Source organism: Cuculus canorus, chromosome 30 (assembly GCF_017976375.1).
Source record: "Cuculus canorus isolate bCucCan1 chromosome 30, bCucCan1.pri, whole genome shotgun sequence".
Lineage (NCBI taxonomy): Eukaryota > Metazoa > Chordata > Aves > Cuculiformes > Cuculidae > Cuculus > Cuculus canorus.
This window is the reverse complement of record NC_071430.1, coordinates 1,110,075-1,133,023: the sequence shown is the minus strand read 5'-3', so window position 1 is coordinate 1,133,023 and position 22,949 is coordinate 1,110,075. Positions and strand designations below refer to the sequence as shown.

Below are 22,949 nucleotides of genomic sequence, written 5' to 3'. Positions count from 1 at the left end.
CCTCCATCCATGGATCCAGCCTGGCCAGATCCCTCTCCAGACCCTTCCTGCCCTCCATCCATGGATCCAGCCTGGCCAGATCCCTCTCCAGACCCTTCCTGCCCTCCATCCATGGATCCAGCCTGGCCCCCTCCCTCTCCAGACCCTTCCTGCCCTCCATCCATGGATCCAGCCTGGCCCCATCCCTCTCCAGACCCTTCCTGCCCTCCATCCATGGATCCAGCCTGGCCCCATCCCTCTGGAGACCCTTCCTGCCCTCCATCCATGGATCCAGCCTGGCCCCATCCCTCTCCAGACCCTTCCTGCCCTCCATCCATGGATCCAGCCTGGCCCCATCCCTCTCCAGACCCTTCCTGCCCTCCATCCATGGATCCAGCCTGGCCCCATCCCTCTGCAGACCCTTCCTGCCCTCCATCCATGGATCCAGCCTGGCCCGATCCCTCTCCAGACCCTTCCTGCCCTCCATCCATGGATCCAGCCTGGCCAGATCCCTCTGTAGACCCTTCCTGCCCTCCATCCATGGATCCAGCCTGGCCCCATCCCTCTCCAGACCCTTCCTGCCCTCCATCCATGGATCCAGCCTGGCCAGATCCCTCTCCAGACCCTTCCTGCCCTCCATCCATGGATCCAGCCTGGCCAGATCCCTCTCCAGACCCTTCCTGCCCTCCATCCATGGATCCAGCCTGGCCCCCTCCCTCTCCAGACCCTTCCTGCCCTCCATCCATGGATCCAGCCTGGCCCCATCCCTCTCCAGACCCTTCCTGCCCTCCATCCATGGATCCAGCCTGGCCCCATCCCTCTCCACTCTCTGGGAAATGAAGCCCCACGGAGAAGGGACGGAGCCCAACATTTCCTCCTGTGGGTGGGAAGGTTGGGAATGCCATCCCTGCCCTCGCCCTTCCCGCCCTCCCGGTCACATCCGGACCCTGCGGATGGCATTCCGCAATCCCCCCCCAATTATCCGGGGTGCCGGAAACCACTAATTACCGGATGAACACCCACACAGAGACCGGGAGCTCCGCAAGCTGCTCCGGTTCTGCCGGAATCCACCTCTTTCGGAAGCGGATGATGGCATTGCGGTGTTCGGACAAATCCCTGCCTCAGCGGGATAACCAGACCTTCGGAAAACCGGGAATGTTTGGCTGGACGGGAGGGAGAAAGTGGGACCAGAGCGGATGGGAATATGTCAGTGCTGCAGCTCCGGCGCAGCCCGAGAGGACTCAGCCCTTCCCAGGGTCTCCATTCCCGGTTTTTTTATGGACTATACACCATCTCCTTGTGCAGCCGAGCAGAGTCCGGCTTTTCCGTGGAGAGGGCAGCGCGTGCCGGAAACACTCCTAGACACAATCCAGGTGGGATTTGCCGCTCTCAGAGCTGCTCCCGGAGCCCAAATCCTCCCGGAATGGTCCCACCGGAGCAGAATCGTTGCCGAATGCTCGGCTACTCCGTAGGGCAAAGGGAGCCGGGTTTGCCGGCCAAGGATCCCAACAAGCGTCTCCCTGCTCCGATGAGAAGCCGAATGGCTTCTCCCAGCCGGAGCATTACCTGTCTTGGAGAAGATGAGCTGCAGGATGAGCGGCCGCCGGGTGACGATTCCGGATCCTCGCGGAAGGAAATCCCTGCAAAGCATTAAAAGAGAGAGATTTACCCCCATGGATAAGTTGGGATCGGTCATTCCGAGAGCCAAACGGTGGGTTGTAGGGCTCGGAAATTCCCGGATCCCACCCCGGATGGAGCTGCTGGAAGCACAGATCCCGCAGCAGGATGAGACCGCGCGTTCTCCGGCGCCTGATCTGCTTCCCAGAGCCTCTTCCCATCCCGCTGCCATCCCTCCCTCTGGAAAAGCGGAGAGAGCGAAGCCCTGGAATGGTGTCCGTGCAAGAAATCACCCTAAAAAGAGGAGAAATCCAAGTTTTGGGTGGATCCAAAGGCGTGGGAAGAGCAAAAGAACCCGGAGAAGACGGAAAATCACTCCAAAAAGAGGGGAAATCCAAGAAATCCACATGGGAAGAGGAAGGAACCCTGGAAAAGATGGGAAATTACGCCAAGAAAAGAGGAGAACTCCAAGTTTTGGGTGGATCCAAAGGCATGGGAAGAGCAAAAAAGCCTGGAAAAGAGAGAAAATCACCCCAAAAAGAGAGGAAATCCAAGAAATCCACATGGGAAGAGGAAGAAATCCTGGAAAAGATGGGAAATTACCCCAAAAAGAGGAGAAATCCACTTGTAGGGCAGTTCCAGAGGCACAGGAAGACCGGGAAAGGCCAAAAAAGATGGAAAATCCCCCCCCAAGGAAATAAAATCCAAGCATGGAAGCAATTCCAGAGGCACGGGAAGAGTGCAGGGAGCAAGAAAGACCGGAAAAGGGGGAAAATCACCCCAAAAAGAGGGGAAATCCGAGCACGGAAGCCATTCCAGAGGCTCAGGACGAGTACGACAGCCCCACACGGCAGCGCCTCCAGCTGGGAACGTCGCCCGGAGATCCCGCAGGAGATTCCGGAGTGATCCCTGAGCTCCGCTTGGAGCGGCACCGGGGAGGCCTCTCCCCCACCCGGAGACGCCCCCCTCCCCCCAACCCAAAATCACCCTTTTCCTCCTCAAAATTCCCAATTTTCCCCTCAAAATTTGATTTTTTCCCCTCAAAATTCCCATTTTTCCCTCAGAATTCCCTATATTTCCCCAAATTCCCCATTTCTCCTTCAAAAGCAACACTTTACTCCCCAAACTCCCCATTTTCCCCCCAAATTTCCCATTTTTCCCTCAAAACTCCCTTTTTTCTCCCCAAATTCCCAATTTTCTCCTCAAAATTCGTATTTTTCTCCACCAATTCCCATTGTTTCCATAAAAACTACCACTTTTCTCCCTAAATTCCCGGTTTTCTCCCCAGAATCCTCATTTTTTCCCCTCAACATTCACACTTTTCTCCTCAAAATTCCCAATTTTCCCCCCAATTCCCCATTTTTCTTTCCCCAATTCCTTGGGTTTCCCCTCAAAACTCATTCGTTTTCACCCCAAACTCCCCAACGGATTTGGATTTGTCTCCTACGGGAGAAAATTCCGGCTGCCAACGCATTGGGGAAACCGGAGCCCGCTGGAAAATGCCGATGGATTTGGGAGACGTAGGGTGGGCGGTTCGGAGCCGGACGCCGCGGACGGAGCCACCACCGAGCAAAACCGCTTCCGTGTCCAAACCAACGAGACAAACCCGGATTTTCCCATCCAGCCGGTTATTCCGGATAATCCTCCGGCACCGGGAAACTTTAGAGAACAGGAAGGCAAAGTTCACTGGAGGCGGAAGCGCGTTCCGGACACTCGGCTCCTCTCCAAGCTCCGCTGCCCATTCCTTTCCTCCCTTTATCCCAACGGATTCTTCCCTAAAACCGAGAGCCACGACATCCTGAATTCCCACCCCGCTTCCTCATTCCCTCCTTTAATCCGGATCAACCCCCTCCCCACAGAAATCCAATTCCTCCAAGCGTCGCTGCCATAAAACCCCCTGGAAGCGGCGCAGCCCCGGCTGGAATTTCCATTCCCATCCCGGAATTCCTCCCCTGGGAATAGTTGTGGGAAAGCTTCCATCGCCGTCCTTCTCCGTGGATCAATCCCCCTTCAAGGAGACTCCCGCGCGGCATCGGATGAGGAGGATCCATGGGCTCTGCTGTCAAACCCGCAGTTTTATCCCCAATTTTGGCATCTCCGAAGGATTTTCCGGCGCCCATTCCGCGTTGCACAAAGAGAAGGGCTCCGCGCTCGATCCTTGACCGCTTCCATCCCATAAATCCCATCTGGGCTTCATTCCCGGCTGCCGGGAGGAGGGATAACGCCATCCCAAGGGCTCATAATGCCCCATTGAGTTGGGTTCTCCGATGGGAGGGTTCCGCTCCGCCCGGATCACAACAGCTCCATTGTCGGCCACGCTCCGTGCCCGGCTCGGAGATGGCTCCAAACACGGCTCCGTGGTCACCGTTCGGAGACGGATCACCTTCAGCATGTTCACACCGACACGGCACAGGCTCCAGAGGGATCCGGTCAATCCCAACTCCGATCGGAAGAGCGACGGGATGGACTTCCCTGTGGCTTGGTGGTGTTGGGATGCAGAATCCCACATTCCCAGCTGTGTTTTTCCCAATAAACGAAGGGAATTCAGCCCCTTTACAGAATGCCATCGGCTCATTCCGATGCCGGAGCAGCAGCCGGACAGATTCCTCGCTCCGGACAAGTTCAAAATCCAGCATCCAATTCCCAGATCCGATGGGCTCCAAGTAGCTCATCCCAATTCCCGGCTCCTCAACACAGGCTTTTGGGGCAACTGATGGGATCTGGGATCAGATCCAGGGAGACCCACAGGGCACACGGATCCAGGATGATCCATAGGGCACATGGATCCAGGGAGACCCACAGGGCACGGATCCAAGGAAAGCTGCAGGGCACGGATCCTGGGAGATCCAAAGGGCACCTGGATCCAAGGAAACCTCCAGAGTACGGATCCAGGATAATCCGCAGGGCACGTGGATCCAGGATGATGCACAGGGCACTCGGATCCAGAGGAATCCATAGGGCACACATCCAGGGAGACCCACAGTGCACATGGATCCAAGGAAACTTGCAGGGTATGGATCCAGGATGATCTGTAGGGCACACGGATCCAGAGGGATCCACAGGGCACACGGATCCATCCAAGAAAACCTCCAGAGCATGGATCCCGGGAGACCCAAAGGGCACATGGATCCAGAGGGATCCTCCGGGCACGGATCCAGGATGATCCGCAGGGCACATGGATCCAGAGGGATCCTCCGGGCACGGATCCGGCTCTTCACCGACTCTTTATCCGCACTGAGTCACGAACCGCCCCGAATTCCAGACCGGGAGTGAGACCTCTCACAAGAATCCGGGATAAGGCACCGGCTGAGCCGGAACCGCCGGCTCCGTATCCCGCCCGGTCTCCGCCACAGTAGACGACGCCGGGAAGAACACCGGGATCCAGCACCGAAGATCCCGGCACGGCTCCGTACGGCAGCCGAGATGTCGGCTCAACACGCCAACGGAATCAGAGCTTCCGATGGGGACTCTGCACCTTCCCAAGGGGTTGGAAAAGCCGGGATCGGAGGGCAAACGGTGGGAAACCAGAAAGCCAACATGGCTACACCTTTCCTGCTTCCGGGAGGAATTGGGATGGGCTGTCACGGAAAGGTTCCCTGCATCCCATCGGAGCCGTCGGCAGCGGGAAGGAACAGCGAGACCTGCCGGAGCGATGGGATCCGCCAGGCTGCCTCTCCATCTCCAACCGGAATAGAGCCAAGGCCGAATGCTTTGCCGATGGCTCCTGCCCTTCCGCCACCGGATAACAGGCCGTTCCCATAAGGAAAATGATTCCATACAGAAAAATTCCCCTTCTCCATCCTGTTCTGTGGGATAAATCCAACCGAGCTCGCCCCACGCAGGCTCCGCAAACGGATTTCACCGCCGTTTCCCGGCTCCATGTCCGACCGCATCCGTGTGTCGGCTCCAGGTGGAAAAGCCTGATGGATAACAGAGCTCGGAGGCTCCGAGCACGGAAGCTCCGTGTGTGGAATCCAGAGGAAGCCTCAAGCGGAGGCGGCAGGAACAGCCGGAGCCGTCGGCATCGCGGGGAAACGCTCCACAGCACCGGGATAAAACTCACCGGGATTCCCACAGCGGAGAGAAGGAATGGCTCCGGTTCAGCCTCGTTATCCCGGCGTCAACACGGAAGGACGGAGCGCCACGGGATGAGAGCCAAAGCTTCCCAGTTCCAGCCATTCCCAATCCCGGGGGCCAAAGCTTCCCAGTTTCAGCCATTCCCAATCCCAGAAGCCAAAGCTTCCCAGTTCCTGCCATTCCCAATCCCGAGACCCAAAGCAGGAGCCACAGGAGGAGCGAAAGCTCCGGCAGTGCTTCCGAGCGACGCTGTTCCGCGGAGAACGGGAATGGCCGGCACAGCTTGGCACCAAAACCAGGCTGGAATGGTGGGAATACAGCCCGACCTGCTTTGTTGGGAATCGGAATGCTCGGATCACAGCGAACACCGGGCACCGCCGGTGCCGGGATGGGAATGACACCGCAGGATTCCCGCATCGGCCCCAGTTTTGGGGCTGGAATTCCATCAGGAGATGCAGACGGAAGCGGCCCTGGATGGCGGAGCAGGAAGAAAGCAGCGGGATCCAACCTTCCCGATGGCTCCAAACCCCACGGATGGCGGAAACAAAGCCGCGGGGGAGACGGAAGACGAAAGAAGCGTCTCCGTTCCGGCACAAGAGCCGGAATTCCGAGTGATTGGGGTGGATTCCAAGTGCCAGGGACAGTTCCATATCCCGGTGCGGGCAGACTTGGCTCCTTTCCCGCTGTTACCACGGAGAACGCGGCCTCCTCCCGCTCCGGCCTCGCCTTATCCCGGCCTCGCTATCTCCACGGCACAGGCGGACGCCGAGGCCGGAGCGACCGCGGACCTCGTGTTATCAGTGTGGAAACAGCAGCAGCTCCACCGTGAAGCCGTCGGCGATCCGGAGGAGCCACCGGAACGCTGTGTGCCCAACGAGAGAGGCCGGAGATGAGCCGCACGGAGCAGGAGGGACAATGCCAGGCACCGGGAATGACCGCTGGGAGTGGAAAAGGACGCGAGGAAAGACGGAATCCTCTCTGTCCCAGTGAGTTCCCGGCTGGAATCGGCGCTCCCAAGTTCCAGAAAACCCAGGAACCACTGGAGAGGGATGAGGAGAGGGTGGAAAAAAGGCTGGGAGAGCTGCGGCTGCTCAGCTCGTCCGTGCGGATCCGGATCCAAGGGGGATGGGGCCGGATTCTGCTCAGTGGTGCCCAGCGCCCGGAAAAGGGGCACCAGATGGGAGTCTGGGAAATTCCACCTGGACACGAGGAGAAACTTCAGGAAGGCTCAGCCCAGGGAGGGTCTCCTCCTTCTCCAGAGGGATCCGAACGCGCCCGGGTGGGATCCTGCGCCATCCCGGGGGCCGGTCCTGTCCTGAGGGGATCCAGTGCTGAGGCGGATCCTGAGGGAATTCAATCCTGAGCGGCTTCAGCCCCACCGGAATTCGGTCCTGAGGGAATTCAGTCCTGAGCTCGTCCTGTCCAGAGGGAATTCGTTCCTAAGCTGAATTGTGAGCTGATCCCGAGGGAATCTGGTCCTGAGATGATTTGATCCCGAGGAAATTCGGTCCTGAGATGATTTGATCCCGAGGGAATTTGGTCCTGAGCTGAATTCTGATTTGATCCCAAGGGAATTTGATCCCGAACTGATTTGATCCCGAGGGAATTCAGTCCTGAGCTGATTTGATGCTGAGGGAATTCGGTCTTGAGCTGATCCTGAGCTGATCCCGAGGGAATTCAGTCCTGATTTGATCCTGAGGGAATCCTGAAGGAAATCGGTCCTGAGGTGGATCCCGAGGGAATTCCGTCCTGAGGTGGATCCTGAGCCGCTCCTGAGGGAACTCCGTCCTGGGCCGTTCCCGCGGGGTTCTTCCGGTCAGCCCCTACTGCCGTATTCACGTACCTGAACTACGCCAACTCCGTACGCGCCCGGCACGGCCCGAGTCCTCGCCTACGCCGCCGGCGTAAGGCTCAACCGGTGACCCGCTCACCCCGGGGGAGGGCCGCGCCTTACGCCAAGAGCGTAGGGCCCGGCAGGGCGCGGGGCGCCGCGCAGTTTGCGTAAAGCGAAGACGACGGGGGAAGGGGGGGGGGGGGGGGTGGTGGAAGGGGCGGGCGCGCCTTACGCCGAGTGCGCAGGGCGAGGCGAGTGCAGCGCTACGCGCTTTGCGTAGCGCTGGCAGTCAGGGCCGCGCCTTACGCCGAGTGCGTAAGGCACGGCGAAGGCGCTGCGCAGTTTGCGTAACGCCGGCAGCGATTGGGCGGGGGGGGGGAAACGGACGCGCCCGCGCCCTACGCCAAGCGGGATTCACGAAGCGCGCTTACGCCAGCTACGCAGCGGCGGCCCCGCCACTCACCGGCCCACGAAGTTCTCGAGCACGGAGCTCTTCCCCGCGCTCTGCCCGCCCACCACAGCGATCTGCGGCAGGTCGAGGTGGCAGCTCTGCCCGATGGAGCTGAACGCGTCCTGCAGCTTATTCACCAGCGGGATCAGCTCCTCCATGCCCCGGTTCCCCATGGCGGCGGAACGGGGTTGGGGAGAACGGCGCTCCCGCTCTCCCACCTCCTCCTCACAGCGCCCGCGGCGGCCAAACTTCCCCTCCGCGTCTCTTCATCCGGTCCTGGCGGCGCCCGCTGCGCCGGAAACGCCCCCCCGAGGCCTCTCGCTCTCCCATTGGTCGGCTCGGCTGTCAATCAATGGAGTCCGGAGAGCGGATTGGGCCAACGAGCTGTCAATCATCTCTGTGGGCGTGGCCTCGGAGGGACACGCCTTCACATTGGCCGAGCGCTGCGTCGCTCTGCGCCGTCAGCCAATGGGAGGGGCAGCGCTGCTCCCGCCTCCGCGGCGCAGTTCATTGGCTGAGGCGCCCCTCCCCCTCGGAAGCGACAGCCAATCAGAGCCCGGGAGAGAGAGAGGGGGCGGGGCCACACCGCCCCCGCCCCCCCGCGCATAGTGGGCGGAGCCTGCGCCCCTCGGAGAGGGGGAGGGAGGGGCTGACTGGGGGGGAACTGGGGGGGACTGGGGGGTAGTGAGGGGGCTGGGAGAAACTGGGAAGAACTGGGGAAACTGGGGGTGACTGGAGGGAACTGGGAGAACTGGAGGGAACTGGGGTGAAGTGGGGGAACTGGGAGAACTGGGAGGGACTGGGGGGAACTGGGGGAAACTAGAGGGTTACTGGGATGCACTGGGCTGAACTGGGAGTGCACTGGGCAGAACTGGGGGAGCACTGGGAGCACACTGGGTAGAACTGGGAGTGCACTGGGTGGAACTGGAAGTAGAGGAGCACTGGGTGGAACTGGGAGCGCACTGGACAGAACTGGGAGTGCACTAGGTGGAACTGGGAGAGCACTGGGTAGAATTGGGTGTGCAATGGGGGCAACTGGGATGCACTGGGCTGTACTGGGAGTGCACTGGGAGGAACTGGGAGTGCACTGGGCTGAACTGGGGGAGCACTGGGTAGGACTGGGGGAGCACTGGGTGTAACTGGGAGTGCACTGGGCTGAACTGGGAGTGCACTGGGCTGAACTGGGAGCACACTGGACTGTACTGGGAGCGCACTGGGTGGAACTTGGGGAGCACTGGGAGCGCAGTGGGTGGAACTGGGATGCACTGGGTAGAACTGGGTGTGCAATGGGAGCAACTGGGATGCACTGGGCTGTACTGGGAGCGCACTGGGTGGAACTGGGTGAGCACTGGGCTGAACTGGGTGTAACGGATGGCACTGGGCGGCACTGGGCTGAACTGGGAGCGGACTGGGCGGAACTGGGGGAGCACTGGGCTGAACTGGGAGCGCACTGGGCGGCACTGGTTCCGGGGCGGCCGCGGCCTATTTCCGAACCCGCTCCTGCGGCGGCGCCCGCGTTGCCCTTAGCGACGGTCACTTCCGGCACGAGGCTCCCGTCACGCGGTCCAAGATGGCGGCCGGAAGTGCGCGCGTCACGTGGTGTAGCGCAGGCGTTCCCCCCCCAAGATGGCGGCGGCGGCAGAGCCGGTGCTGCGGGTGGTGGCGGAGTGCGCGCAGAGCCGCGCGCGGGCGGGAGAGCTGCGGCTGCCGCACGGCACCGTGCCCTGCCCCGTGTTCATGCCCGTGGGCACCGCCGGCACCGCCAAAGGCATCACCGCCGCCCAGCTCGAAGCGCTCGGCTGCGGCCTCTGCCTCGGCAACACCTTCCACCTCGGGGCGAGGCCGGTGAGCGGGAACGGGGGAGAGAACGGGGAGAGACGGGGAGAGAGAACGGGGAGAGAGAACGGGGAGAGAGAACGGGGAGAGAGAACGGGGAGAGAGAACGGGGAGAGATGGAGAGAACGGGGAGAGAGAACGGGGAGAGATGGAGAGAACGGGGAGAGATGGAGAGAACGGGGAGAGAACGGAGAGAGAACGGGGAGAGAACGGGGAGAGAACGGGGAGAGAACGGGGAGAGAACGGGGAGAGAGAACGGGGAGAGATGGGGAGAGAACGGGGAGAGATGGAGAGAACGGAGAGAGAACGGGGAGAGAACGGAGAGAGAACGGGGAGAGAGAACGGGGAGAGAGAACGGGGAGAGATGGAGAGAACGGGGAGAGAGAACGGGGAGAGATGGAGAGAACGGGGAGAGATGGAGAGAACGGGGAGAGATGGAGAGAACGGGGAGAGAACGGAGAGAGAACGGGGAGAGAACGGGGAGAGAACGGGGAGAGAGAACGGGGAGAGATGGGGAGAGAACGGGGAGAGATGGAGAGAACGGAGAGAGAACGGGGAGAGAACGGAGAGAGAACGGGGAGAGAACGGAGAGAGAACGGGGAGAGAACGGAGAGAGAACGGGGAGAGATGGAGAGAGAACGGGGAGAGAACGGAGAGAGAACGGGGAGAGATGGAGAGACAATGGGGAGAGAGAACGGGGAGAGAGGAGAAAGAGATGGGGTTAACGGGGAGGGGGGAGAATGAGGGGGGCCCTCGGGAGGCAAAAAGGGGGACCCCTGACCCCCCTCCCCCCATCGTTTCAGGGCGCAGAGCTGGTGCGGCGCGCGGGGGGGCTCCACCGGTTCATGGATTGGCCCCACAACCTCCTGACGGTGAGGGGCGCACGGGGGGCACCCCCAGACCCACACCGGGGGGGGGGACAGGGGCACCCCCAGACCCACACCGGGGGGGACACAGGGGCACCCCCAGACCCACACTAAGGGGGGGCGCAGGGGCACCCCCAGACCCACACCAGGGAGAGCACAGGGGCACCCCCAGACCCACACCGGGGGGGACACAGGGGCACCCCCAGACCCACACCAGAGGGGGCACAGGGGCACTCCCAGACCCACGTTCCATTTTGGGGTCCCCCCCGGGACAGTAGAGGTGTCCAGGTGGTGCCACTGCCTTCTCCCCGTCTTGTTTTTGGGGTCCCCCCTTGATTTGAGGGATCTCTGCTGGTTTTGGGGTCCCCCAGCACAGCGGGGTGGGGGGTTCTAGATGATGTCACTGCTTTCTCACACTCCTATTTTTGGGGTTCTGCCCCGTTTTGGGGTCCTCCGTAGGTGGTTCCAGATGCCCTTGTTTCCTCTACACCCCCCGACCTAATTCCCTTTGTTTTTGGGGTCCCCCCTTTTTTTGGGGGGGTCCCCCAGGACCTCAGAGGGTCCCAGATGGTGTCACTGCCCCCTCAAACCCCCCAGATTTGGGGACACCGCGGACATTGGGAGGTTCCAGATGCCCTTATTTTCCTCCTCACACCCCATTTTTGGGGCCCCCTTTTATTTTTGGGGTCCCCCAGGACCTCAGGGTGTCCCAGATGGTGTCACTGCTCCCTCAAATCACCCAGATTTGGGGTCACCCCAGACATTAAGAGGTTCCAGATGCCCTTGTTTCCTCCTCAACTGCCATTTTTGAGGTTCCTTTGTTTTTGGGGTCCCCCCTCTTTGTTTTTGGGGTCCCCCCAGGACAGCGGAGGGTTCCAGATGGTGTCTCTGGCGGCGCTGGCGGAGGTGTCGGAAGTTGGGGTGCGTTTCCGCACGCCGTGGGGCGACGATGAGGTACTGCTCACGCCCGAGCGCTCCATCGCCATTCAGAACGCGTTGGGTGAGTCGGGGGGACCCCAAAAATGGGATTTGGGGGGACAGGGACCTCCTATAGGACCCCAAAAATGGGATCTGGGGGGACAGGGACCTCCTATAGGACCCCAAAAATGGGATTTGGGGAGACAGGGACCTCCTATAGGACCCCAAAAATGGGATTTGGGGAGACAGGGACCTCCTATAGGACCCCAAAAATGGGATCTGGGGGGGCAGGGACCTCCTATAGGACCCCAAAAATGGGATTTGGGGGGACAGGGACCCCCTATAGGACCCCAAAAATGGTGTGTAAAAAGCCTGGGTTGCCCAAGGAATCCCAAAATCGGGGCATGGAGGGGTTGGAACCCCAAAGAAGGGGTTTTGGGGGACAGAGACCCCTATAGGACCCCAAAGAGGGGGTTTGGGGGTTCAGCCCCCCCTTCCGCACCCCCAAACTGGGTCTGTCCCCCCTTTTCCCCTTTGGGGGTCTCCGCAGGCGCTGACATTGTGATGCAACTCGACGACGTCGTCAGCAGCACCGAAACCGGACCCCGCGTCGAGGAGGCCATGATGCGGTCTGTCCTTCTGTCCGTCCGTCCGTCTGTCCGTCCGTGTCCCCGCTCCCCCCATCTGTCTGTCTGTCTGTATCCCCACAGCCCCGTCAGTCCGTCTGTCCGTGTCCCCCATGTCCCCATCCATGTGTCTGTCTGTCCGTCTCTCCCATCCATCCATCCATCCATCCATCCATCCATCCATCTGTCCTGTCCGTTTGTCCTGTCTGTCCGTCTGTCCCATCTGTCTGTCCTGTCTGTCTGTCTGTCCCATCCATCTATCCTGTCTATCTGTTCCCTTCTTGTCCCACCTGTCCCTGTCCCGTGTGTCTGTTTGTCCATCGGTGTCCCCGTGACGGTTCCATGTCCGTCTGTCTGTCCGGACAGGTCTGTCTGTCTGTCCCTGTCCCGTCTGTCTGTCCGTGACGGTTCCGTGTCCGTCTGTCTGTCCGGGCAGGTCTGTGCGGTGGTTGGATCGCTCGGTGGCCGCTCACTCTCTGCCGCAGCGTCAGCGCCTCTTCGCCATCATTCAGGGCGGCCTCGACCCCGACCTGCGCCGGCGCTGCATCCGAGGTGCCTTCCTCCCACCCTCACCTTCCTCTTCCTCTTCCTCCCACCTTCACCTTCCTCTTCCTCTTCCTCCCACCCTCACCTTCCTCTTCCTCCCACCCTCATCTTCCCCTTCCTCCCCTCCTCATCTTCCTCTTCCTCCTCCTCCTGTCCTCTTCCTCCCATCCTCTTGCTTTTCCTCCCATCCTCCTCCTCCTCTTCCTCCTCTTCTTCCTCCTCTTCCTCCCATCCTCCTCTTCTTCCTCCTCTTCCTCCCGTCCTCTTCTTCCTCTCCTCCTATTCTCTTCCTCCTCACGGCCTTCCCCCCTCCATCTTCTTCTTTCTCATTCCCTCTCTTCCTCCCCTTCCTCTTGCTCTTCATCTTCCTCCCTTCTTTCCTCCCACCTCATCTTCTTCCTCCTCGTTTTCCTTTTTCTCTTCCTTCTCACGATGTTCATTCTTCCATTCTCTTCTTCCTCCTTCCCTGTCCTTCTCCTCCCCCCTCCTCTTGCTCTTCATCCTCTTCCTCACAACTTTCCTTCCTCCTTCTATTTCCCCCGACCTTCTTCCTCCTCCTCCTCCCCCTGACCTTCCTCTTCCTCCTCCTCCTCCTCCTCCTGTTTCCCCTGATCTTCCTCCTCTTCCTCCTCTTTCCCCCCGACCTTCCTCTTCCTCCTCCTCCCGTTTCCCCCCTGACCTTCTTCCTCTTCCTCTTCCTGTTCCGGGGCAGAGATGACCCAAAGGGCCGTGTGCGGTTTTGCCATCGGGGGTCTCAGTGGGGGAGAGGAGAAGAGCGCCTTCTGGCGGGCGGTGAAGTGCAGCGCCGAACTGCTGCCCCCCAACAAACCCCGATACCTCATGGGCGTCGGGTGCGGAGACCCACGGCTGTGGGGCGGGGATGGAAATGGGGGGCAGGGATGGGATGGAGATGTGGGGCAGGGATGGAAATGGGGGGCAGGGATGGAAATGGGGGGCAGGGATGGGATGGAGGTGTGGGGCAGGGATGGAGGTGTGGGGCAGGGATGGGATGGAGGTGTGGGGCAGGGATGGGATGGTGATGTGGGGCAGGGATGGGATGGAGGTGTGGGGCAGGGATGGGATGGTGATGTGGGGCAGGGATGGAAATGGGGGGCAGGGATGGGATGGAGATGTGGGGCAGGGATGGGATGGAGGTGTGGGGCAGGGATGGGATGGTGATGTGGGGCAGGGATGGGATGGAGGTGTGGGGCAGGGATGGAGGTGTGGGGCAGGGATGGAGGGTAGAGGTGAAGGGCAGGGATGGGGCAGGGGGGATGTGGGGCAGATGTGGGGTGGGATGTGTGGTGGGATGTGGGGCAGGATGTGGGTCAGGGCGGGGGCAGCACAACACCCGTGGAATGTGGGTTGTGGGGGAGGGCTATGGGGCAGGGGGGTCGCTGTGGGGCTGAGGGGTCGCTATGGGGCAGGGGGTCGCTGTGGGTCAGGCCGTGGGGCTGGGGGGTCGCTGTGGGGCAGGGGGTCGCTGTGGGGCAGGCCGTGGGGCTGAGGGGTCGCTATGGGGCAGGGGGTCGCTGTGGGTCAGGCCGTGGGGCTGAGGGGTCGCTATGGGGCAGGGGCTTGCTGTGGAGCAGGGGCTCGCTGTGGGTCAGGCCATGGGGCTGAGGGGTCGCTATGGGGCAGGGGCTTGCTGTGGAGCAGGGGCTCGCTGTGGGTCGGGCCATGGGGCTGAGGGGTCGCTATGGGGCAGGCTGTGGGGCTGAGCGCCCCCTCTCCCCACAGTTACCCCACGGATCTGGTGGTGTGTGTGGCTCTGGGCTGTGACATGTTCGACTGCGTCTTCCCCACACGCACAGCGGTGAGAAACCACCGCCGGTGGGGCAGATGTGGGGCAGATGTGGGTCTTTGGCAATGCCCCCCCCTCTCTGCCCCATAGCTTTGGAGGGTCTGTGACCCCTCAGTGCTGCCCCACAGCGCTTCGGCTCCGCACTCGTCCCTGAGGGATCCCTGCAGCTCAAGAACCGGCGCTTCGCAAAGGATTTCCGCCCCATAGACGAGCGCTGCTCCTGCCCCACATGTCAGAGGTGAGGGGGAAAGGGGGAAAAGGGGGGAAAAGGGGGAGAAAAGGGTGGGAAAGGGGGAGAAAATGGGGGGAAAGGGGAGGAAAAGGGGAGAAAAGGGGGGGAAAGGGGCGAAAGGGGGAGAAAGGGGGGAAGGGGAGAAAAGGGGGAGAAAGGGGGGAAAGAGGGAGAAAAGGGGGGGAAAGAGGGAGAAAAGGGGGGGAAAGAGGGAGAAAAGGGGGGGAAAGGGGGAGAAAGGGGGAAAGAGGGAGAAAAGGGGGAGAAAAGGGGGGAAAGGGGGAGAAAGGGGGAAAGAGGGAGAAAAGGGGGGGAAAGGGGGAGAAAGGGGGGAAGAGGGAGAAAAGGGGGGGAAGGGGGAGAAAAGGATGGGAAAGGGGGAGAAAAAGGGGGAAAGGGGGAAAAAAGGGGGGAAGGGGGAAAAAATGGGGGAAGGGGGGGAAAGGGGGTAAAATGGGGGAAGGGGAGAAAAGGGGGGAAGGGGTAGAAAAGAGGGGGGAAGGGGGGAAGGGGGAGAAAAGAGGGGGTAAGGGGGGGAAAGGGGGGAAAATGGGAGAAAAGGGCGGGAAAGGGGGAAAAAGGGCCGGAAAAGGCAGGGAAAGGGGAGAAAAGGGGGAAAAAATGGGGGAAAAAATGGGGGAAAGGGGGAAAAAGGGGGAGGGAAGGGGGATGAAAGGGGGGGAAGGGGGGGAAAAGGGGAGAAAAGGGGAGATAAAGGGGAGAAAATGGGAGGAAGGGGGAAAGGTGGGAAAAGGGGGAGAAAAGAGAGGGAAGGGAGAGAAAAGGGGTGAAAAGGGGGAGAAAAGGGCGGGAAAGGGGGAAAAAGGGCGGGAAAAGGGGGAGAAAAGTGGGGAAAGAGGGAGAAAAGGGGGGTGTCCCCCCCCCCCAAACCATACCGTTTTTGCCCCCCCTCAGGCACAGTCGCGCTTTCCTCCACGCACTGCTGCGAACCGAGACGGCGGCGCTGCACCACATCAGCCTCCACAACATCGCCTACCAGGTGTGGGGAGATGTGGGGAGATGTGGGGCTGAGGGGGGTGTGGGGCTGAGGGGAGAGATGTGGGGCTGAGGGGAGAGATGTGGGGCTGAGGGGGATGTGGGGCTGAGATGTGGGGTGAGATGTGGGGCCGAGGGGAGATGTGGGGCTGAGGGGGGGATAAATGGCATTGTGGGGGTCTTGGGGGGCTCAGAGGGATCTTGGGGGAGTCCCCATCTTCTGTGGGGGTTCTGGGGGGTTTTGGGGGTGTCTGGGGGGGGGTCCCCTCACTCCGTGCCCCCCCCCCCCAGCTGGGGCTGATGGGGGGGTGGGATAAGTGGGGTTGGGGGGGTCTTGGGGAGCTTTGTGGGATCTTGGGGGGGTCCCCATCTTCTGGGGAGGTTCTGGGGGGTTTTTGGAGTGTCCGAGGGGGTCCCCTCACTCCGTGCCCCCCCCAGCTGGGGCTGATCGGGGGATAAGTGGCATTGTAGGGGTCTTGGGGAGCTTTGTGGGATCTTGGGGGGGTCCCCATCTTCTGGGGGGGTTCTGGGGGGTTTTTGGGGTGTCTGGGGGGGTCCCCTCACTCCGTCTCCCCCCCCCCAGCTGGGGCTGATGGCCGCCATTCGCCGCAGCATCGTGGAGCGCCGCTTCCCGTCGTTCGTTCGGGGGTTCCTGCGGGAGCGGTACGGGGGGACCCCGGGGGGGACCCCGGAATGGGTGCGCGATGCCCTCCGCTCGGTAGGCATCGAAGTGGAGTAACGGGGGGGGACACCCCAAAACCCAGTGGAGAAACCGCCCCCAGAACCCCAAAAAACCTGAGGGGAATCTGTGGGCACTCAAAAAAATGGGGACCCCCCCGAACCCCAAAGGGGGGGGGGATTCAGGGGGGCCCCCCCGAACCCAAGGGGGGGGGGATTCAGGGGGGCCCCCCACACCTTGAAATTAGGGGGACCACCCCCCCCAGAACCCCAAAATCCAGTGGGGAACCCCCCCTCATATCCCAAAAGCTGAGGGGAATCTGTGGGGACCCAAAAAGGGGGGGGATGTCCATGGGGACCCTCCCTGAACCCCAAAAGTGGGGGGATGGATATCTATGGGGACCCCCCGAACCCCAAAAATGGGGGGATGTCCATGGGGACCCCCCGAACCCCAGAAATTGGGGGATGGATATCTATGGGGACCCCCCAAACCCCAAAAATGGGGGGATATCCATGGGGACCCTCCCTGAACCCCAAAAATGGGGGGTTCTTCCCCCCCCCCCGAGAATTTTATACTTTTTTTATGGATTTTTATGAGTTTAAGGCTTTTTTTTTTAAGGGGGGGAAAGGGGGGGGAAGGGAGAAAGGGGGGGGAAAAGGGGGGTAAATGGGGGGCAAATGGGTTTGGGGGGGCATAGGGGGCGTAAATGGGGGGCAAAGAGGGGCAAATGGGGAGTGCAAAGGGGGGAAATGGGGGGCAAAGGGGGAAATGGGTTTGGGGGGTAAAGGGGGGGCAAAGCGAGGAAATGGGGGGAAATGGGGGGTAAAGGGGGGGCAAATGTGTTTGGGGGCATAAGGGGGTAAATGGGGAGTGCAAAGGGGTGTAAATGGGGGTAAAAGGGGGGAAATGGGCAAATGGGTTTGGGGGGGCATAGGGGGCGTAAAGGGGGGGCAAAAGGGGTGAATGGGGGGTGCAAAGGGGGAAATGGGGGGCAAAAGGGGGGGCAAATGGGTTTGGGGGGGCATAGGGGGTAAATGGGGGCAAAGAGGCGTAAAGGGGGTAAATGCGTTCTGGGGGACAAAGGGGGTGAATGGGGGCAAAGGGAGGAGGAAGGGGGTGAATGGGTCAAAGGGGGCGGTGGGGGAGGGGCAGATCCGGGTTCCGGGTCGCTGACGTCACACCCGGGTCTGTCTCTGACGTCATCGTCGTCATCGGGTCCCAACCCCGCCCCTCCCCCCCGAGAATGGGCGGAGCCAAAGGGGGGAGGGGACAACGTGGGGACCCTCTGCCCCACAGCCCCCTCTGCCCCACAACCCCTCTGCCCCATAACCCCCTCTGCCCCACAACCCCTCTGCCCCATAACCCCCTCTGCCCCACAACCCCTCTGCCCCACAGCCCCCTCTGCCCCACAACCCCTCTGCCCCACAGCCCCCTCTGCCCCACAACCCCTCTGCCCCACAGCCCCCTCTGCCCCACAACCCCTCTGCCCCACAACCCCCCTGCCCCACAACCCCTCTGCCCCATAACCCCCTCTGCCCCACAACCCCTCTGCCCCACAACCCCTCTGCCCCACAGCCCCCTCTGCCCCACAGCCCCCTCTGCCCCATAACCCCTCTGCCCCATAACCCCCTCTGCCCCACAACCCCTCTGCCCCACAACCCCTCTGCCCCACAACCCCTCTGCCCCATAACCCCCTCTGCCCCATAACCCCCTCTGCCCCATAACCCCTCTGCCCCATAACCCCCTCTGCCCCATAACCCCCTCTGCCCCACAACCCCTCTGCCCCACAAGCTCTGCCCCACAGCTCCTGCGTCAATGGGGCGTTTGTGGGGTGCGGCGGCTGCGTCAGCACCTGTGGCTCCTCCTGCCCCACAGCGGAGACTGGGAGCACTGGGAGGGACTGGGAGGGACTGGGAGATACCGGGAAGGCTGAAAGCTGCACCAGCTCTGAACTGGGAGGGACTGGGAAGGACTGGGAGCTGCACCTGCGCTGAACTGGGAGGGACTGGGAGCTACTGGGGAGGCTGAAAGCAGCACCTGTGCTGAACTGGGAGGGACTGGGGAGGACTGGGAGCTACTGGGAAGGCTGAAAGCAGCACCTGTGCTGAACTGGGAAGGCCTGGGAGCTACTGGGGAGGCTGAAAGCAGCACCAGCTCTGAACTGGGAGGGACTGGGAAGGACTGGGAGCTGCACCTGCGCTGAACTGGGAGCAACGAGGTAGGGCTGCTGGGAGGGGCACCTGAGCTGAACTGGGAGGGACTGGGAGGGGCAGGAGCTGCACCTGGAGGGAACTGGGAGGGACTGGGAGAGGCAGGAGCTGTGCCTGGAGGGAACTGGGAGCACTGGGCAGAGCCGGGAGCTGCGCCTGAGGTGAACTGGGAGAACTGGGAGAACTGGGCAGAGCCGGGAGCAGCGCCTGAGGGGAACTGGGAGAGTTGGGAGCTGCAGCCAGAGGGAACTGGGAGAACTGGGAGCTGTAGCCAGGGGGAACTGGGAGAACTGGGAGCTGTAGCCAGGGGGAACTGGGAGAACTGGGAGCTGTAGCCAGAGGGAACTGGGAGAACTGGGAGCTGTAGCCAGGGGGAACTGGGAGAACTGGGAGCTGTAGCCAGGGGGAACTGGGAGAACTGGGAGGGGTGCGGGGCCAGAACTGGGGGGGCCTCGAGGGGACCCGGAGGGGGGGAAGCCCTGAGTGCTGAGTGGGGGGTTTTGGGGTGCAGGGGGAGCCCCCGGGGGGGTTGGGGTGCAGAGGGAGTCCTGGTGGGGGTTTGGGGTGCAGAGCGCGTTTTGGGGTGCGGGGGGGTGCGGGGCGGGTTTTGGGGTGCAGAGGGAGCCCTGGGTGCCGAGTGGGTGGGGTTTGGGGTGCAGGGGGACCCCGGGGAGGGCACCAAGGGAGGAGGTTTTGGGGTGCAAAGTGAGTCCTGCTGAGTTTAGGGGGTGCAGGGAGAGCGCTGGGTGGGGTTTTGGGGTGCTGTGGGGGTTTTGGGGGCACTCTGGAGGTTTTTGGGGCGCCATGGGGGCTTGGGGGGCACTCGGGGGGGGTTAGGGGCACTATGGGGGGTTTTGGGGACACTATGGGGTTTTTTTTGGGGGGCAGTGGGTGTTTTTGGGGGGACTTTGGGGGTTTTGGGGGGGCACTGTGAGGGTTTTGGGGAACTATGGGGGGTTTTGGGGACACTATGGGGGGTTTTGGGGCATTATGGGGGGTTTTGGGGTCACTATGGGGGGTTTGGGGCCACTAAGGGGGTTTTTGGGGTCACTATGGAGGTGTTTTGGGGTCACTGTGGGGGTGTTTTGGGGCACTCTGGGATGTTTTGGGGTCACTCTGGGGGGTTTTGGGGCACTATGGGGAGTTTTTGGGGTCACTATGGGGGGTTTTGGGGTCACTATGGGGGGTTTGGGGGCACTATGGGGGTGTTTTGGGGTCACTATGGAGGTTTTGGGGGGCACTATGGGGGGTTTTGGGGGCACTGTGTTGGTTTTTGGGGGCACTATGGGAAGATTTTGGGGCACTATGGGGGTGTTTGGGGCACTCTGGGGTGTTTTGGGGTCACTATGGGGGTGTTTTGGGGCACTATGGGGGGTTTTGGGGGCACTATGGGGGGTTTTGGAGTCACTATGGGGGGTTTTGGGGTACTGTGTTGTTTTTTGGGGTCACTATGGGGGGTTTTGGGGTACTGTGTTGGTTTCGGGGTCCCCCTGACGCTGTCGCGGCGCAGCCGCCATGTTGCCGTTGCCGGGACGGCGTCTGCTGGTGCCGTTGGCGCTGTCGTCGCTGCTGCTGTTGGGGCTGTGGGGCCCTCGCGGCCCCGAATCGCTCTTCTCGCTCAGTGCCAAAGACGCTCCCGACGGCCTTCGCGGCACCACCGCTGCCACCGCGACGCCAACGCCGCCGCCGCTCCGCCGCCACGCGCTGCAGCCGCCGTACCCGCACCCTTACCGCTTCCTCATCAACCAACCGCACAAATGCCGGGAGCGGACGCCGTTCCTGGTGCTCCTGGTGGTGACGGAGCCGCGCGACGTGGAAGGCCGGAGGGTCATCCGGCAAACGTGGGGCAACGAGAGTTCGGTGCCCGGCGTCACCGTCGTCCGGCTCTTCCTCGTGGGCCTTCACCCGGTGTTCGGGAAAGAGCTGCGGGCGCTGCTGGAGGAGGAGAACGCCCTCCACGGGGACCTCCTCCAGCAGGACTTTTTGGACACCTACCACAACCTCACCCTGAAGACGCTGATGGGGATGGAGTGGGTGGCGAAGCACTGCCCCAACGCCTCTTACGTGGTGAAGGCCGACCGCGACGTCTTCCTCAACGTGGCGTTCCTCGCCGAGCGCCTCTTGGTGCCCCTCAAGAAGAACTTCATGACGGGTTACATCTACCGGCGGTCGCAGCCCATACGGCACAAGGGCTACAAGTGGTACGTCCCGGCCGAGGTTTACCCCAACGCCACGTACCCGCCCTACTGCGGCGGCCCCGCTTACGTCCTCTCCGGCGATTTAGCCGCCAAAATCTACGGCGTGGCCCAAACCTTGAGGGTCATCAACATGGAAGACGCCTTCATGGGGATCTGCCTTCACGCTTTGGGCGTCGGCATCACCAACAGCCCTTGGGGCGCCTTCAACATGCACCGCGTGCCGTACGAGGCGTGTCGGTTCGACCGGCTCGTTATGGTTCACCATTACCAACCGGCGGAGATGCTGCGGCTTTGGCCTCGTTTCCAGGAGGAGAAGCGGAAGTGTCGCCATTAACCGCAGCCGACGGCACCGCCTTCGCCTCCTCCGGTGACTTTGCAGCCGGTCGCGCCGGCTCCAAACCTCAAAGCCTTTGGTGATGCCATCGGTGCCGTCCCCTCTTCCACCGCACTGAGCCACAGCGGCACCGGAGACGAACGCTCCGGTTCAGCCGCGCCACTCCCCTTCGCTTTAGGACTCATAGTATTATTAATTATTATTATTTTTATTATTATTGATAACGGCAAAGTTGCGCCGGAGCCAATGGAGGTAATAAAAGCCTCACCCACCGTCTGCTCTCTCCCGGAAACCGTTGGGGCTTCGCCGTCCAATCCGGAAAGCGACCGCTATCGCCACAACGCCCGCGGTGTTTGCCGAGGCGGCGGCGCCGCGTTGGGCGCAGGTTCGGCCCCGGCAACGGCACAGAGGGGGCAAAGTTTATTCCAAAGGGAAGGGTGATAAGAGATACGGAGCCGGCGGCAACCGGCAAAGAGGAAAGGGAGGGTTTGGTGGGAAAAAGGGGAGTTTTGGTGGGAAAAGGGGGGTTTTGGTGGGAAAAGGGGGAGTTTTGGTGGGAAAAGGGGAGGTTTTGGTGGGAAAAGGGGGAGTTTTGGTGGGAAAAGGGGAGTTTTGGTGGGAAAAGGGGAGGTTTTGGTGGGAAAAGGGGAGTTTTGGTGGGAAAAGGGGAGTTTTGGTGGGAAAAGGGGAGGTTTTGGTGGGAAAAGGAGTGGTTTTGGTGGGGAAAGGGGGGTTTTGTTGGGAAAAGGGGAGTTTTGGTGGGAAAAGGAGTGGTTTTGGTGGGGAAAGGGGGGTTTTGGTGCGGAAAGGGGGGTTTTGGTGGGAAAAGGAGTGGTTTTGGTGGGAAGAAGGATGGGTTTGGTTGGAAGAAGTTTGGTTTGGTGAGAGAAGGGGAGTTTTGGTTGGAAAAGGAGTGATTTTGGCAGGAAAAGGGGCGCTTTGTTGGGAAAAGGGGTGGTTTTGGTTGGACAAAGGATGGGTTTGAGTGGAAAACGGGTGGTTTGGGTGAGAAAAGGGTTTTTTTGGTGGGGAAAAGGGGAGTTTTGGTGAGAAAAGGGGTGATTTTGTTGGGAAAAGGATGGGTTTGGTGAGGAAAGCATAGGTTTGGTTTAGTCCCCAAATTGGGAATTTTAGGTCGATGAAATGATGGAATATCCCCTATTTGGTGGTTTGTCGCCACGTTTAGGCCCAAAAGTTGGACTTTCGGGTCAATAAAATGACAGAACATCCCCTGTTTGGTGGTTTGTCGCTGCGTTTAGGCCCAAAAGTGGGACTTTCAGGTCAATAAAATGACGGAATATCCCCTATTTGGGGGTTTGTCACCACGTTTCATCCCAAAAGTGGGACTTTTGGTCAATAAAATGACGGAATATCCCCTATTTGGTGTTTTGTCGCCGTGTTTCGTCCCCAAATTGGGACTTTTGGGTCAATAAAATGATGGAATATCCCCGCGAGGTCGCGAGTTCCGTGTTTATTTGCCTACATTCAGGTGACGCCGCGGCGCTGCCCGAGGGACGCGGTTGAAGCCGCCTCCGCCACTTCCCACCGGCTGCGAAAATAAAATCTTCACGTATAAAACAGAAAAAAAACCCCCACGAAGGCGTTAAAATACAGCGAAGCTCGAACTCACTCCACAAAGCGTTAAAACAGGGGGAGGGGAGGGGACGGATCCTCTCACGGATCCCTTTACGGATCCCTTCGCCATTTAAAGCCGCGCGTTTAAATAGGGAAAGGAAACCGGGAATT

The 22,949-nt window shown here is 61.0% G+C and overlaps 3 protein-coding genes across 15 annotated transcripts in view; 2 read left to right on the top strand and 1 right to left on the bottom strand.

Moving 5' to 3' along the window:
- DNM2 (dynamin 2) overlaps positions 1 to 8,251 on the bottom strand; it is a 34,613-nt gene extending 26,362 nt beyond the window's left edge. For 4 of the 10 annotated variants that reach the window (XM_054051725.1, XM_054051729.1, XM_054051731.1 and 1 more), the window contains exons 1-2: positions 7,971 to 8,250; positions 1,546 to 1,619 (exon numbers count right to left, since the gene is read on the bottom strand). In XM_054051725.1, the coding sequence (XP_053907700.1) occupies positions 1,546 to 1,619; positions 7,971 to 8,131 (235 nt within the window). In that variant the 5' untranslated portion in view covers positions 8,132 to 8,250. Of the gene's footprint in view, positions 1 to 1,545; positions 1,620 to 3,043; positions 3,251 to 7,970 lie in introns of those variants that run through there. The other 6 variants (XM_054051728.1, XM_054051730.1, XM_054051727.1 and 3 more) reach the window with 5 other exon arrangements.
- A 1,120-nt stretch (positions 8,252 to 9,371) lies between these two features.
- On the top strand, positions 9,372 to 16,635 carry QTRT1 (queuine tRNA-ribosyltransferase catalytic subunit 1). 3 transcript variants are annotated; one of them, XR_008447434.1, is made up of 10 exons: positions 9,372 to 9,803; positions 10,598 to 10,666; positions 11,522 to 11,660; positions 12,129 to 12,207; positions 12,641 to 12,756; positions 13,463 to 13,601; positions 14,491 to 14,566; positions 14,645 to 14,792; positions 15,702 to 15,786; positions 16,366 to 16,420. XR_008447434.1 is itself a non-coding variant. In XM_054051879.1 (10 exons), the coding sequence occupies exons 1-10, from the start codon at positions 9,585 to 9,587 to the stop codon at positions 16,519 to 16,521; spliced, it is 1,227 nt and encodes a 408-aa protein (XP_053907854.1). In that variant the 5' UTR covers positions 9,372 to 9,584; the 3' UTR covers positions 16,522 to 16,635. The 3 variants fall into 3 exon arrangements, 2 of the variants coding, with proteins under 2 accessions (XP_053907854.1, XP_053907855.1); XM_054051879.1 differs by having other exon boundaries at positions 14,491 to 14,605; positions 14,683 to 14,792; positions 16,366 to 16,635; XM_054051880.1 differs by having other exon boundaries at positions 14,683 to 14,792; positions 16,366 to 16,630.
- Positions 16,636 to 18,534: 1,899 nt separating this feature from the next.
- On the top strand, positions 18,535 to 21,715 carry LOC128849565 (beta-1,3-galactosyltransferase 2-like). 2 transcript variants are annotated; one of them, XM_054051882.1, is made up of 2 exons: positions 18,535 to 18,679; positions 20,182 to 21,715. In XM_054051882.1, exon 2 carries the CDS (start codon positions 20,187 to 20,189, stop codon positions 21,201 to 21,203), a length of 1,017 nt encoding a protein of 338 aa, XP_053907857.1. In that variant the 5' UTR covers positions 18,535 to 18,679; positions 20,182 to 20,186; the 3' UTR covers positions 21,204 to 21,715. The 2 variants fall into 2 exon arrangements, with proteins under 2 accessions (XP_053907857.1, XP_053907856.1); XM_054051881.1 differs by lacking the exon at positions 18,535 to 18,679 and adding an exon at positions 18,725 to 18,832.
- The last annotated feature ends 1,234 nt before the right edge of the window (positions 21,716 to 22,949 follow it).